This window comes from Hemitrygon akajei, chromosome 1 (assembly GCF_048418815.1).
Source record: "Hemitrygon akajei chromosome 1, sHemAka1.3, whole genome shotgun sequence".
NCBI classification, from domain to species: Eukaryota; Metazoa; Chordata; class Chondrichthyes; order Myliobatiformes; family Dasyatidae; genus Hemitrygon; species Hemitrygon akajei.
Window position 1 is genome coordinate 181,844,509 of NC_133124.1, and position 16,641 is coordinate 181,861,149.

General features: G+C 41.5%; 1 protein-coding gene across 1 annotated transcript in view; it reads right to left on the reverse strand.

Moving 5' to 3' along the window:
• Positions 1 to 5,050: 5,050 nt before the first annotated feature.
• LOC140733040 (alpha-tectorin-like) overlaps positions 5,051 to 16,641 on the reverse strand; it is a 43,721-nt gene continuing 32,130 nt past the window's right edge. Inside the window, exons 14-19 of the mRNA XM_073055833.1 lie at positions 16,428 to 16,612; positions 12,380 to 12,537; positions 10,859 to 11,107; positions 8,732 to 8,891; positions 5,863 to 5,956; positions 5,051 to 5,321 (exon numbers count right to left, since the gene is read on the reverse strand). Coding sequence (XP_072911934.1) covers positions 5,278 to 5,321; positions 5,863 to 5,956; positions 8,732 to 8,891; positions 10,859 to 11,107; positions 12,380 to 12,537; positions 16,428 to 16,612 — 890 coding nt within the window. The 3' untranslated portion in view covers positions 5,051 to 5,277. The remainder of the gene's footprint in view (positions 5,322 to 5,862; positions 5,957 to 8,731; positions 8,892 to 10,858; positions 11,108 to 12,379; positions 12,538 to 16,427; positions 16,613 to 16,641) is intronic.

Sequence of the window (16,641 nt, forward strand, 5' to 3'; positions counted from 1 at the left end):
GGTGTATGGGTTGGTTTTAACTTACATTTTAACCCTCCCTTTAAATAATAATAAAAATGGACCAAGCTATTAATTTACTCAGTTTTAACGTGAAAGGGTTAAATCCCCCTGTTAAACGTAATAAGATTTTTTGCTTATATTAGGAAATTTAAGGTCCCTTTTTTTTTAACAAGAAACTCACGTACGCAAATCTGATAATCTACGTTTTTTTAGCCGTTGGGATAGACTTTCTATTCATTCTTCTTTTCCGGCCAAAACTAGAGGAGTTTCGATTCTTATAGATAATACACTTTCCTTTGTTCGGCATAAAGTAGCCTCTGATACAAATGGACGTTTTGTTATCGTTTCAGAAAAACTAGTTACTAAATTGATAGTATTTTCCAATGTGTATGCCCGAAATGTAGATGATCCAGGATTCTTTGAGCGTTTTTTGTGTTTTTACCAGATATGAGTCTTTATTGTTTAGTGATGGGAGGAAATTTTAATTGTTGGTTAGACCCAGTTTTAGACTGAACATCTTCTAAACCGGCGTCTCTTAATAAATCAGCTTTGTTTATTCAATCTTTTTTTATTGAAATGTGATATGGTTGATATTTCAAAGGCACACAAGTGAATCTACAGATGCTGGAAATAACTAAAAACACAAAATGCTGGCAGAACTCAGCAGGCCAGACAGCATCTATGGGAGGAGGTAGTGACGACATTTCGGGCCGAAACCCTTCATCAGGAGTGAAGTAACATGGGATGGTGGAGAGGGGATAAGAAGTGGGGGGGGGGGGGATGAAGTAGAGAGCTGGGAAGTGATAGGCTGGAGGGAAATGGGCTAGGGGGAAGGTGGAGAATTATGGGAAATAAAAGAGAAAGAAAGTAATCATTTTTTTGTAATTTTTTTTGAAGTTCATCATCAAACAAACATTTCCATAAGAAGTATTTCAGACATTGTACATATATATCATATAATCATATATATCACAAATCTCCACCAAGTATCTATCTGAGGTATACAGTTATAGAAAAGAGTGGAAAGAAAAAAACAAGCAAAAGGAAAGAACTATGTACTAGTAGGGAGTGATCTTTTTTTTTTACAACAGATTCATTGATTTGTGAGAATAAAATCAGGCCTATGAGGCATTATGTAGTTAAACCATTTTCCAGGTATGAATCAGGTTGTTCCAGCTTATGGTTAACAGATGCTGTTATCTTCTCCATTTTGTAAATGTCCATTGTAATTTCCATCCATGTATTTAAAGTTGGGCTCTCCTGTGATAACCATTTCCTAGTAAGAGTCTTTTTACCATCCACCAACAGTATATTCATTAAATATTTATCTCTTTTCAACCATTCCTGAGGTATATATCCAAAATATATGGTCTTACTCTCTAAGGGTATTTCACATTTAAAGATGTCTTGTAAAGCATTGTGTTCCCCCCTCCAATAGTTTTTGATAACAGGGCAGTCCCAAAAATACGATAATGATTTGCAATTTGATTTCCACAGTTTCTCCAGCAAACAGGGAGTTTACCATCATAATGGGATTTCTGAGAGGGTGTAATAAAATATCTTATCAAGTTTTTCCATCCAAACTCCCCCCATTTCTGTGAACTGGTATACTTCCATTGATATCTCCATATTGTTGTCCATTCTTCCTCAGATATAATTATTCCTTCCTTCTCCCATTTTGTTTGAATGTGTGAAGTCGAATCTGTTTTAAGTTTTGACAACCCCTTATACATGCTTGAAATGATTCTACTACCATTATCTGAATTATATGCTTTTTAAAAGAGCTCTATCAAGCATGTATTTGCCGTGGTTACATTTTTAAACGTCTTATTAACATATTGTCGCATCTGTAAATACCGATAAAAATCTTGTTTTTCTAATAAGTATTTCTCTTTAAGCATTTCAAAACTGAATAGTGTTTCTTCTTTCATTATGTTGCAAAGAACTGTTATTCCCTTAGCTGTCCAGTCCTTACATCTAGCATCCAATTTATTTGTTGTAAAATCCGAGTCACGTGCCCACCATTTAAGAATTGCAATATCTCCCTCTATATTCTATTCTTTTATAGTAGTTTTCCATATTTTAAGAGTCTATTTCACCCATGGGTTATCAATAGTATTTATGTACCTTTGCAGGTTGTTATCAGCCAAAATTGCTTGTATGGGCATGGGAGGTACCCGCTCCTCAATGTTTTTCCATTTAGCGCCATATGATAGGTTGCACCAACATATCACAGCTCTCAACTGTGCTGCAACATAATAATCTCTAAGAGCAGGAGGGCCCCATCCCCTCTTTTCCTTTGCTAATTGCAAAGTTTTGAGACGAAGTCTATGCCTTTTACCCTGCCAAATATACCTTGATACCATCTTGTTCCATTCATTGAACTGATTTTGATTAATTTCTATTGGTAGGGTCTGAAAGAGATATAACAGTGTGGGCAGTATATTCATTTTAATAGACTCAGTCCTTGAACTGAGACAGAAAAAAGTAATCAGGTTCCATCTTGCCATATCTTCCTTAATTTTTTATATAAAGGCTGATAATTACATTCTGATAATTTTGCCAAACCTTTAAAATAAAAATCAATTTTACATTCACTGAGATAAACCAGGCAAAGTATTGGCCAACCAGTTAAAAACTTCTGTAGTTAAACAACAAATTAAAGAAATCTGCAGAACTAATGGTGATAGGACAATTGATCACTGAAATAAATGATACCTTTAGAGAATTGTATTCTAAACTTTATAGTTCTGATTCCCCTAAAGATAATACTATAATGAATAATTTTCTAGATCAATTAGATAACCCTGCACTTTTTGCAGATAATTGTAAACAGATGGATCAACCTATTTCTTATGAGGAAATTGCCGAGACTATACGTTCATTACACTCGGGGAAAGCTCCGGGTCCAGATCGATTTTCTGGAGAATTTTATAAGGCTTTTTCTTCATTAACTATACCGCAGTTACACGTAGCTTTTTGGATTCATTCAAATTGGGTAGCTTGCCTTAGTCTTGCTATGAAGCCTCTATTTCGCTTGTCCTAAAAAAGAACAAGGACCCAGCTGAATGCTCTTCATATAGGCCAATTTCATTACTCAATGTTGATACTAAAATTCTTCCTAAAATCCTGGCTCGTAGGATTAAAAATATTCTACCTTTTATTATTTCTGATGATCAGACTGGATTTATGAAAGCCTAACATTCCCATTTTAATATACGCCATCTTCCTTTTAAAATGTATTTATTTTGGTGTAACCGTCACAAAGAATTAGAAACACTTGTTTAAAGAACACTTTCTTACTTTATTGAATCATGTTAAAAAGATATCATTAAATTGGTCACCTCTTTAAATATCGTTGATTGAACGAATGAATTCCATAAAATGAATATTATACCTAAATTTGTATATCTTTTTCAGGCTTTACACGTGTTTATTCCTAAATGCTTTTTTGACTCTCTTGATCCTATTTTTATCCTCCTATATATGGAAAAATAAACGTCCTCATTTAAATAAAGTTCATCTTCAAAAATCTAAAACGTCTAGAGGTTTAGCCTTACCTAATTTTAGATTTTATTAGTGGGCAGTTAATATACGATATCTTACGTTTTGGCTATATTATATTAATCGTGTAGACTGACCGGTATGAGTCTCTTTAGAAGCTAACTCTGATTTTTTTAAAAATCATTATTATTTCTCTTCTTGGATCGTCACTTCTTTTATTTGAAAGTAAACGAACTGATAATTTAGTAGTTAAACATACTCTGAGGACCTGGATACAATTCAGAAAACACTTTGGTTTATTGAGATTTTCCTTTTCAACTCCCATTTATTCTAATCTTTTTAAACCCTCCATGACTGATCTAGTTTTTAAAGAATGCGTCAGGTTGGGTATTAAATGTTTTTGGGATATCAATTATGCACATTTCCTACAAGCTCAGATAAGAACTCACTAGACGTAATTTTTAGTTTGACACCTTTTTATAATGGTTCAATAGCTAATATTTATGGTACGTTACTGGAGTCGAGAATGTTCCTTTCGAGAAAATTAAGAATCTCCGCGAACAAGATTTACAGATTTCAATTTCTGATGAAACTTGGAAATAATTTTTTAAACTGGTTAATACTTCATCGCTAATGTGCTCGTCATTCCCTCAATCAATTTAAGGTGGTACATAGAGCTCATAAGACTAAGGATAAGCTATCTCAGTTTTATTTGGATATTTCTCCCTACTGTGACAGATGTAATAATGGAAAAGCTTCATAAATTCATATGTTTTGGACTTGTCTGAATCTTGAAAAATATTGGAAGGAAAGTTTTCAATCTTTTTCTTACGTTTTGAAGTCAATTTTAAGACTCACCCTCTGACGGCCCGATTCGATTTTGTTGCAGAGCTAGATCTTAAGCTGAAGGCATTTGATTTACATATTTTTGCTTTTAACTCTCTAAAAGCTAGGAGGCCATTTTTGTTTAAATGGAAAGATGTTTTTCCTCCTACTCATGCCCAATGGTTATGCGACGTTATGTCATGTTTAGATTTAGAGAAGATTCGTTGTTCAATTTCTGAATCTCGTCAAGACTTTCAAACATTGTGGGAAACTTTTCTGAATTATTTTCAAAACCTTCAACTGGTTGTTTAACTTAAGAAGTTGGCTATTATTAATTGTTATTATGTGAGAAGGTATTTTACCTTCTTTTCGCCTTAATAAACAGCTTCAGTCTTGGTAGGGGTTAGATTCTTGTGTTTTTGTAATATGTTAGTTTCAATATAACTATTGATTAACTTACATGAATACGGGGTAATGAGATTGTTATTATGAACAGATATAATACAGTTGGTAGTTTTATTTCGTCTTTTTTGACCTTTTGTAGATACTTCCATGTACTCAGTGTTCTTCTATGTAGAAACTAATGAAAAATATTGGAAAGAATGTGGCCACTGAGTCAAAGTCACCATACACCAACTAATTGCACCGACCTGTTTCCATGCTGTATGAGTCTTTGACACTGAAATATCCATATATTGAAAACTAACATTTAACAAAATAATTTGCTCTGATGAGTGTAGTTTATTCAGAAAGGAGCATCAGAGACAGAAAAGCTCACGACACCGAAACCACACACAAGATCCTATCAATAGGGGAGAGAATGCAAAAGGGTCTGATTGTTTTATTGATCGAGCTTGACTTAACATTGGATTTCAAAACTGAAAATGGGCCCTCAAATTTGTAGAACATGTTGAAGGAACAGGCAGGTGAGTAAAAAGAAGCCAGACGTCATGGAGAGCTTAAGATTACGTCGTTGCCATCGACCATGAAATCTGTCAAAGAAAAGTGACACAGTGTTAGGGTCTTTATTCAGGGCAAGGAACGCTTTCATGGAATGGGGAACAGTGGTAGAAACATTCTCACACAGACTCCAGGTTCAATGTGTGTGTGTGTGTGTGTGTGTGTGTGTGTGTGTGTGTGTGTGTGTGTGTGTGTGTGTGTGTGTGTGTGTGTGTGTGAGTGTGTGTGTGTGTGTGTGTGTGTGTGTGTGTGTGTGTGTGTGTGTGTGAGACTAACCCATCCCCAGTAAAAATCAGTGTGTGTGGGAGAGAGAGGAGGAGTGGAATAGAGGGGCAGGAAGGATGGGGATGGAAGGGAGTGGGAGGAAGGGAGGGGGTAGAAGGGAGTGGGAAGAAGATAGGGTGAGGATGGGAGGGGGAGGAAGGGAGCTATTGGTGATGTTAACACCCAGGACTTCATAAGACACCCATCGATGTAGCTTTGAACAAAGTGTTTAAGATAGAACAAGAGTTGCGCATACAATGAATACAGCGGATTTAAAAGCCCGATGGCTTTGATCTGTTTTTGACGTACCTGTATTACTCAACTTTCTGACTGGGCCAATGGTGAAAATTCCTGTTTGCTTCATACCTCTAACATTCCTAGCGGCTCTCTGGTGTGGACAATTCTGAAATATACACAAGAGGTATCACTGGTTGCAATCATGCAAAGCAGAGGGAACTAGAGGAACAGGTGCAGTCTTTCCTGAAAGTGTGACACAAACGGGCAAGGTGGTGAAGATGGCAGGATATCGTATTATTGGTGTACAAGACATTAGTGAGACTGCACAGAATATTTCGTCACACAGCTTTAGGAAGGGTGTGATTAAGCTGAAGAGGATGTAGCAAGGATTCAGCCGGGTGTGACCATGAGAGAAGGGCTTGAGTTATGAGAGGCTGGGCAGGTTGGGACTGTTTTCTCTGGAGCGAAAGAAGCTAAAGGGTGACATTACAAAGGTTCACAGAATTATAGAGGACGTACAGGAGCCAGAAGACGCACACTCAGTATTTCAGCAGCAGCTTTACCCTCTCTACCATCAGATTAATGACCGGCCCAGACGCATTATTTATTATTTTTAGAATTGTGACTTATAGACATATTTTATGCCATGCACTGTACTGCTGCCACAGAAAAACAAATTTCACTACAAACCCAAATGCGGGATTCTTAGTAATGTGGGTCCATGTCCACAGATCCTCGCAACGTGATAGGGTGGTTAAAGAGACGTCTGGCGCCTTTGCCTTTATTAACCAGGGGATTGAGTTCAAGATCGATAAAGAAATGTTGCAGCTCTTTAAACTCTGGTTAGACCACACTTGGGGTATTGTGTTGGAGTTTGCTGGCTTCATTATAGAAAGGATGTGGACGCTTCATAGAGGGTGCAGATGAGATTTACCAGGATGCTACCTGGACTTATGAGGAGAGATTAAACAAATTAGTGATTTTCTCTTTAGAGTGAAGGATGGGAGGTGACTAGATAGAGGTGTGCAAGATAATGGGAGGCATAGATGGAGTGAAATAGCAGCACCTTTTTCCTAGAGCAGCCATGGCTAATACATGAGGGGCGTTCTTTAAAAGCGACTGGAAGAAAGTATCGGGTAGGGTAGGAGTGGTATGTGTGTGGCACGCACTGCCAGATGTGGTGGTAGAGGCACTGCATATTAATGATACATAAGAGACTCTGAGGTACATGGATGGAAGAGAAATGGGTGGCTATGTGGGAGGGAATGGTTAGATTGATCTTGGAGTAGTTTAAAAGGTTGGCACAACATTGTGGGCTGAAGGGCCTATACTGTGCTGTACTGTTCTATGCTCTATATAACACAGTGATAATAAACATGATCCTGATTCTGAAACGTGGGCAGATGGGTTTAGGTTGCATTGGACGCTTTAGTCAGCATGGACCAGTTGGGCCTAAGGGCTTGTTTTTCTGATGTCTGACACTATGACTGTATAATGAAACCTCACCCTATGCCATCTAATGTGTGTGACTAAGGAGATGAAACATTTTAATTTAATAGAGTGGCTAGTTGAGAAGTAAAATTTTATCATCTAGGATTTCCTCCAGGTTTATTGCAGATTGGGTTTGTAGTAACGAAGGCAAATGCAATGTTAGCTTTCATTTTGAAAGCACTAGAATATAAGGATGTAATGCTGAAGCTTTATAAAGATCAGAGGGATATTGGGGGGTGGGGGAAAAGTGGTTGGCAGAATCTCACTGAACCACACATTATACTGAAAAGCCTGGGTAGAATGGACATGAAGAGAACGTTTCTATCAATAGGAGAGTCTTGAATCTGAGGGCACAGACTCAGAATAAAGTGTTGTCCCTATAGAACAGAGACAAAACCAATTTCTTCAGCTAGAGGGTGGTGAATCTATGGAATTCATTGCCATAGACAGCTAGGCAGGCCAATTCATTGGATATATTTAAGGTGGAGGTTGATAGGCTCATAATCAGTAAGGGCATCAAAGGGAGAAGGCAGGAAAATGGGGCTGAGAAAATCTAGCAATGATTGAATGATGGGGAAAATCTGATGCCTCCAAAGATAGATAGATAGATAGATAGATAGATACTTTATTCATCCCCATAGGGAAATTCAACTTTTTTCCAATGTCCCATACACTTGTTGTAGCAAAACTAATTACATACAATACTTAACTCAGTAAAAAATCTGATATGCATCTAAATCACTATCTCAAAAAGCATTAATAATAGCTTTTAAAAAGTTCTTAAGTCCTGGCGGTAGAATTGTAAAGCCTAATGGCATTAAAGAAGGTCTTTTGCATGGATGCTGCCTGATCTGCTGAGTTTCTCCAGCGTTTTGTGTCTGTTACTCTGCATTTCCAGCATTTGCAGTCAATAACCTTGACATTGAGTTTGGAGGCTTGTGTGTCTCATTGATCTGGAGAGGTCTGCTAGCTGGAGCCAGGTTACTATGCTTTGGCTGTTCGTAGGGTGACGCATGCCGAACAGGTCAAAGGGTGGAGGTCAGACTGTGTGGTCTACCAGTCCTCCAGGTTCAGGAGATCAGATCAGGGCTAACAATCTCGACAGGTCAAACAAAATTGTTACCGAAACAGCAACGAGTAATCCTACATCTGGGAGTGATGGTACTCCGGAGTCGTCTACACCGGGGACTTGCATGTCTGACGGTGGAGAACTTTGAGAAGTAGCTACTGGCATGATAAAGGAAGCCCTGAACACCACTAAGATCAAAACGAAAAAATGGTCAAGGGTAAACAGAGATGGAAGACCGTTATTGCTCCGCTAAGCATCAGCAGCATAGCGGGCAGTAAGTAAGTAAGCAGATTTGATGGGTATAATAGCCTATTTCTGCTACTGTATCTTATGGTCTTATTAACATATCTGCGTAGCCACAAGGATGGGATGTGAGCTTACCAGGGAGCACCGGGTCGTTCGGAAATTGCACAGCTGAATTTGACAATGCACGTAGACATCATTCACATCGCCCTGAAACTTAAAAGCTGAGAATTTGAATCGGGAGATCGAGGAGACGCCGCTTTCTTCGATCACCACCTCACTGACAGCATTCGGGCACCTGCGTAAAAAATAAATAATAAAATATAGGACACTGGGAATGCTGCACCCACTCAAATTGGCAAAGCTTACTCCGTTTTTCATACAAAATGTGCACGAACTTAGCATCCATGGAAAGCAGTAGACAGTCGAATTTTCAGGCCAAGACCCTTCATCAGTACAGCGAAGGAAGAGGGAAGAAGCCAGAAGAAGGCCGGGGAGTGGAAGGAGTACAAACTAGGTAAGTGCTCCTCCCCTTCCCCTAAACACCTTATTCTGGCTTCTGCCCCCTTCTTGTCCAGTCCTGATGAAGAGTCTCAACTAATCTTCCCCTTGCTGCTTGATCTGCTGAGTTTCTTCAGCGTGTTGCATGCCTGTTAGTCTGCATTTCCAGCATCTGCACAATCTCTTATGTTTATAACTGTTTCTCTATTTCCGACCTGCTGTGCTCTTCCAATCTTTTTTGTTTCATTTTAAGAGTTTAAGAAGTTTAAGAGACTACTAGACAGGTATATAGAGGAATTTAAGGTGGGGAGTTATATGTGAGGTAGGGTTTGAGGGTCAAAACAACATTGTGGGCCGAAGGGCCTGTAATGTGCTGTACTATTCTATGTTCTATTACTGGTTCGGAATGCACGCGTCTTTTGAACTGGTATAGGTTTATCTTTGTATCGTGTACCGAGATCCAGTGAGAAGCTTTTGCTTGACTGTCATCCAGACCGATAATTTAACATGCAAGTACATCGAGGTAGTGAAAAAGAGAAACCGATTGCAGAACATAGCATTACTGAGAAGCGATAGTGAGTTACACAGGCTGGTGTGGATGCGTGGTCTGTATCGTAGCTTTGTGAAGCAACAGCTCGGCTCGTGATCACCAGAAACTGTAACGTATCATGGAAACCAACCTCCCCTCTATGGATTGTGTCTACACTTCCCACTGTCTCGGTAAAGCAGCCAGCATAATCAAAGACCCACCGAACCAGATATTCTCTCTTCCCACCCCCATCAGGAAGAAGATACAAAAGCCTGAAACCACAGACCAGCAGACACAAGGAGAGCATCTATCGGGCTGTTAAAAGACTACTCAATGGCCCCTACTATGATAAGATGGACTGTTCACCTCACAATCTACCTTGTCATCACCCTTGCACTTAGTTGTCTGACTGCACTGCACTTTCTCTGTAACTGTAACTGTACTCTGATGCTCTGATGTGATGAATTGATCTCTATGAATGGCGTGCAAAATGTGGTTTTTCACAGTAGCTCCGCACATGTGACAATAATAAACTAATTTTCCAATTAACCACCGACCCAACTTGAAAGTTAAACTTAAAGGAATGCTGAACTCGAACTCCCAACTCCCTGTGCACTCTAATTTCAGAATGATCTCTGGAGCCATAGAGCACTAAGGCACAGACAAAAGCCCTCTGACCCATCTAGTCCGTGGCGACAAACTTCTGCCTTGTCCCATGCCCCTGTACCCAGACTATTTCGCTCTCAACCACGTACTTATCCAAACTTATCTTAGAACCCACATCCGCCACTTCTGTTGGTAGCTCAATCCACATTTGCACCAGCCTCTGAGTGAAGATAGTCTACACTTTATTCTTCGTACCAAAGTGCATTACAACACCCCCATGGGTGGCTCCAAGCCCGTCTGTGAAAAGAGGAGGGTTGGGCATTGGGCCAACAGGAACGCCAACAGAGGCTCCAAAGACCTCATCACTGGGAGAGGAAGGAACTTTGTCCAGAAGATGTATGAAATCATGTGGTGAAAGTGGAAGCCAGGGAGCCGATCAAACTTCTACAGGCCCAGGACAGAGGAAACTGGCGAGTTGTTGTTGGCATCCTATGCCCCAGTGGTGATGATGGGCTTAAGAACAGACAATAGTGCAAAACACCACTTTTCCCTCCACTGTATTCCATCTGCCAATTATTTCCCCATTCTCCCAACTAGTACAAGACTCCCTTCCTCTGTGACGTACTTACTGATTGGTTACAAGTGCCCATTTAACGTGTGATGACGGGTCACTTATGGGAGTGACCCAACAGTTCTCCAGTGTCGCTACAAACTGGTCAGCATCAAGGTCCCGGACGTGAATCCCGATGTAAACCATACTCCCGACTTCGAGGAAGATGGGTGTCTCGGTGTAGGCCTGGCTGTACTGCGCATCCCGGTACATAATCATTGACGCTTCGAGGCAGCCGGTACCAGTAGGCAACACGATGTTTACAACGCTGTTTAATGAAAGGAAGACATGTTTGAAACCACAGAACATAGGGCAGTACAACAATGATGAAACTACAACAAAAAACCACAATAACATGTGAGAAGTCGGCTATTTGGAACATATATCTTGCCTCACCATTCAGAGGAGTTTGTACATAGAACAGTACAGCACAGGAAATGGTCCTTTGGCCCACAATGTTAGGCCAAACCAATTAAAATAGTTAATAAATGTCCAACTAAACTCATCCCTCCTTCCTACACAATGTCCATATTCCTCCATTCGTTGAACATTCATGTGCCTATCTGAGGACATTTTCAATGCCCCTATTGTATTTGCCTCCACCACCACCCCTGGCAGCACATTCCAGGCATCCACCACTCTCTGTGTAAAACGATTGCTCTCACATCTCCTTTCTCTGGTATTACACAATTTGACCCTGGAGAGAAAGATGCTCCGTAACTTTCATCATCTTAAGGACTTCTATCAGACAGTTCTAGACTCAGCCAGCTTCTCTCACCACCACATTTCTCGTCTATTTTTACACTATTTGTTTCTCATATAATATGTTTTTCTCACTGCACTGTTTCCACAAAGCAACAGACTTCATGTCAGCTGAGTCAGTGATAATAAACCTGATTCTGATTCTGGAGAAGTAATGCAGCTCAGTTTTAATGACATGCTTCGTTATTCCGGGGCTGGTAAATTACCCCACTGAGCCCGTACATTGTTGGGATGTGGGAGCTAATGGGGTCAAGAGATGTTTTCTGATGTTAATTAAGATCGGCGCCCGTTCCATTGGCACCCCAGTCACCAGCCCCCTGAAAATTCCTTCCCTCCACCTCTGGCACACACTGGGCGTATTCGCCAGAATGCACCATGGTTACTCACCCTTGGCTACTCCAACAGCCCTTTCTAAAAACTCCTCCCAGCTCTCCCTGCTCAGCAAGGAAGAGCAGTGGGGATGGGGGTGGCAGGGGAACAGCACCTCCCACAGGATTCCACACACCCCTTCCCTTTCTGACTCGGAAATCTATCAGCCATTCATTCAGTTCTGTTGGATCTGAACCTCGGGGTCCCTTCCTACCACAAACACCACCATGGGACTATATTCCCCACACAGACTGCAACAAAGACCTGGCTCACTCACACCTTGTCAAGGGAGGTAGTCAGGGATAATGTAAAGAAAAAATGGCCCTGTCAATGAAACCCAACATCTGTTGAAAATTAATAAAAATGAAAGCTGTTGACATTGATATACCAGCCGACATTAAGTCCTTACCTCATTACAACTTTCCCCAAAGGCAGGGACAGATTAATTGTCAACGGGACTGTGCAGGAGAATTCTATGGATAGTGTCCGGTTCCTTAGGACAATTCCATTGTCTGCACCATAATATCCGTGGACGGTGTTGGAATGTATAAAGTGTGTTCTATTTACCTAATGGTTAGAAAACATCATATTATTGAGTCACAGAGAATTAAAGTGAGCCCTACGCCCCAACTGATCCATGATTGAGTGTCCATATTAACTTTGTCCCTCTTTCCTCACAGATGGTGCCTGACCTGCTGAGTGTTTCAAGATTCAAGATTGGTTATTGTCATTCTTTAGTAAACGGGCATAAAGGAGAACGAAATGATTGTTACTTTGGATCCAATGCCGCATAGAAACAGAGAAAATAGGTGCAGGAATAGGCCCTTCGGCCCTTCGAACCTGCACCGCCATTCAGTATGATCATTGCTGATCATCCAACTTAGAACCCTGTACCTGCTTTCTCTCCATACCCCCTGATCCCTTTAGCCACAAGGGCCATATCTAACTTCCTCTTAAATATAACCAATGAACCGGCCTCAACTGTTTCCTGTGGCAGAGAATTCCACAGATTCACCACTCTGTGTGAAGAAGTTTTTCCTCATCTCGGTCCTAAAAGGCTTCCCCTTTATCCTTCGTCTGTGACCCCTCGTTCTGGACTTCCCCAACATCGGAAACAATCTTCCTGCATCTAGCCTGCCCAATCCCTTTAGAATTTTATACGTTTCAATAAGATCCCCGCTCAATTTTCTAAATTGCAGTGTGTATAAGCCTAGTCGATCCAGTCTTTCGTCATATGAAAGTCCTGCCATCCCAGGAATCAATCTGGTGAACCTTCTCTGTGCTCCCTCTATGACAAGAATGTCTTTCCTCAGATTAGGGGACCAAAACTGCACACAATATTCTTGGTGCGGTCTCACCAAGGCCTTGTAGAACTGCAGTAGAACCCCCCTGCTCCTGTACTCAAATCCTTTTGCTATGAATGCCAACATACCATTTGCCTTTTTCACCGCCTGCTGTACCTGCATTCCCACCTTCAATGACTGGTTTACAATGACACCCAGGTCTCGTTGCATCTCCCCTTTTCCTAATCGGCCACCGTTCAGATAATAACCTGTTTTCCTGTTCTTGCAACCAAAGTGGATAACCTCACATTTATCCACATTAAATTGCATCTGCCATGAATTTACCCAATCACCTAACCTATCCAAGTCACCCTGCATCCTCCTCACAGCTAACACCGCCGCCCAACTTCGTGTCATCCGCAAACTTGGAGATGCTGCATTTAATTCCCTCGTCTAAATCATTAATATATATTGTAAACAACTGGGGTCCAGCACTGAGCCTTGCGGTACCCCACTAGTCACTGCCTGCCATTCTGAAGAGGTCCCGTTTACTCCCACTCTTTGCTTCCTGTCTGCCACCCAATTCTCTATCCACGTCAATACCATACCCCGAATACCGTGTGCTTTAAGTTTGCACACTAATCTCCTGTGTGGGACCTTGTCAAAAGACTTTTGAAAATCTAAATATACCACATCCACTGGCTCTCCCCTATCCACTCTACTAGTTATACACATAACACACATGCACACACAGAATAAGCTTAAAAACACAAAAATATAAGTATAAATCACTCTCGTAAAACACAATGCACTCATCGGTTTGAATGTGATATAAGTTAAAGGATGTCCCTTTAGAAGAGAGATGAGGAGGAATTCATTTTGCCAGAGGGTGGTGAATCCGTGAAATTTATTGCCAGAGTTATCGGTGAGGGTTAAGTTATTGGGTGTATTTTAAGTAAACGTTGATAGGTTCCTGATTAGAAAGGCCGTCAAAAGTAAAGTTGAGAAAAGAGGAGAATGGGGTTGAGAGGGATAATAAATTAGCCATGATGGAATGGCGGAGCAGACTCAATGGTGTGCCTAGCCTGATCATCCTCCTATATCTGTGGTCTGTGGTCTTATATACTGTACATAGACTGATCGTATGTTCATAAAGTGACTGATGTAGATGTAGTGGTGGGTTGGGTTAATCAGTGTTGATCAGCCTGACTTCTGGGGAAGGTCACATTTTTTCAGATTAGCGGTCCTGACGTGGATGCTACGGAGCCTGCTCCCTGATGGGAGTGGGGCAAGCAGTCCCTAAACATCTCTGGAAGCGCACACTGCAGCATACTCTGAAATTGTAGTAATTGAATTGTACAGCACAGATTCAGCACACTGCGTTTGCTTCATCTGTAATCCCCTCTATACTAATTGTGCGTTAATCTCATACCTCTCCATGTTCGGCTGTCCATGTCCAGATGACACGCAAATAGGGGAACTGCTCCTGCCTGCTCTGCCTCCTCTGGCAGTTCATTCCACAAAAATGAAGGCGGCACACCCACACCTGCACCCCATTAGGAGTTTGCCCAAAGGAGCTAGAAATCTTCTACACATGTACCATGGAGAGCATCCAGATGGTTTGCATCACCGTCTGGTGCAGAGGCTCCCGATCGCAGGATCGCAAGACGCTGCAGTGAGGTGGAGACCGAGCTCTCTCCATCAGGGGCACAGTCCTCCCCACCATCGTGGACATCTTCTAGAGGAGGTGTCTCAAGAAGGCACCATCCATCACTTAGTGTAACACATGCCCTCTTCTCATTACTAGATAAAGACACACACTCAATGGTTTAGGAACAATATCTTCCCTATCACCATCAAATTTCCAGCTGCTCCATAAACACGTAGATCAGCTCATTCGCTCTGCTTACCTATTTACAGGGTCGAAAGGTCACATGCCAGAGGGCACTCATTTCAGGTGAGACGCGGTGAGTTTAACTGAGAAGTGAGGAGCAAGTTTCTTTTATGCCGAGATTGGTGTGTGCCTGGAATGTACTGCCAGGAGCACTGGAGGCATTCTTTAGATAAATAGGCGCATGACTGTGCTGAAGTAAAATGAATCTTACAGTAAACTATGGGATAAAGGGCAGGAGGTGGATAAACAGAGGGCTGTAGGAGAGGGTAAGAGAAGGAGGGGATGGGGCCAGAAGAATGTGAGAAATCAACGGGGGGAATTTGCTGTTGGAATTGGTTTATTATCATCACATGTACCGAGATAGAGTGAAATGCTTGTCTTGCATACTGTTCATGCAGGTAAGATCATTACAAGGTAAAACAATAAGGTGTTGCCGTGTGGCCAAGCGGTTAAGGCTTTGGGCTAGCGAGCCTCAGCCGAGGCAGCGAGTGTGTCCTTGAGCCAGGGACTTAACCACACACTGCTCCTGCACGTTTATAGCCCAGTAGTGGCGGCTGGTGCAGTATGGACATGACAAGACAATAACAGACTGCAGAATAAAGTGTAACAATTGCAGGAAAACGATAAAGTGCAAGATCATAACAAAGTAGATTGTCAATTCGTTGTATTAGGGAACTATCCTAAAACACCAGGATGGAAGCTGTCAGGTATGTGATTTCAGGCTTTGTATCCTCTGCACATTGGGAGAGGGGAGAAGAGGGAATATCCGTGATCGGGGGAGGGGGGGTGGGGGTGGTTTTTGATTATGAGGGATACTTTACCAAGGCAGTGGGAAGCCTGGGCAGAGTGAAGCTGATTTCTATGAGTTACGTCCATGATTCTTTGGAAGTTTCTGGCGGTTATGGTCAGTGCAATTGCCGGACCAAGCCGAGATGCATTCGGATAGGATGCCTGAATGGGGCATCGATAAATGTTGGTATAAGTTGTTAGGGACATGCCAGATTTCTTTTTGTGAAGTCAAACTGCGGAAAGATTGGGATATAAAATACAAGCAAGGATGTACAGCTTAGACTTTATACGGTGCCGGTCAGACTGCATTTGGAAATTAGTGCATTGATAAAAACTGGTAAGGGTTGACGGAGACATGCCGGATCTCTCCAGCCTGGGTCTGACATCATTTGGCAGTAGAGGATGCTATGGACAGGCATGTTGGTGTGGGAATGGCAAGTGGAATTGAAGCGATGGCTACCGGGATCAATATGTAATTGGTATATAATTACCTTGAGCTTCGAGCCGCAGGATCTTTGATGACTATTGAAAGTGAAAATAGCCCTCCCGTGGCTGAGATTGGCCTTGCAGTTGGGATCATTCAGGTGAAAAGATTGAGCCGCCCATCCATCGCTGAATAAAAGGCAGCGTGCGAATGAGATGCTGCTGTTGTCGCCACAGCACGTCAGCTGGTAGTCTGCAAAAGGAAGACCATCTGTGTCAGTA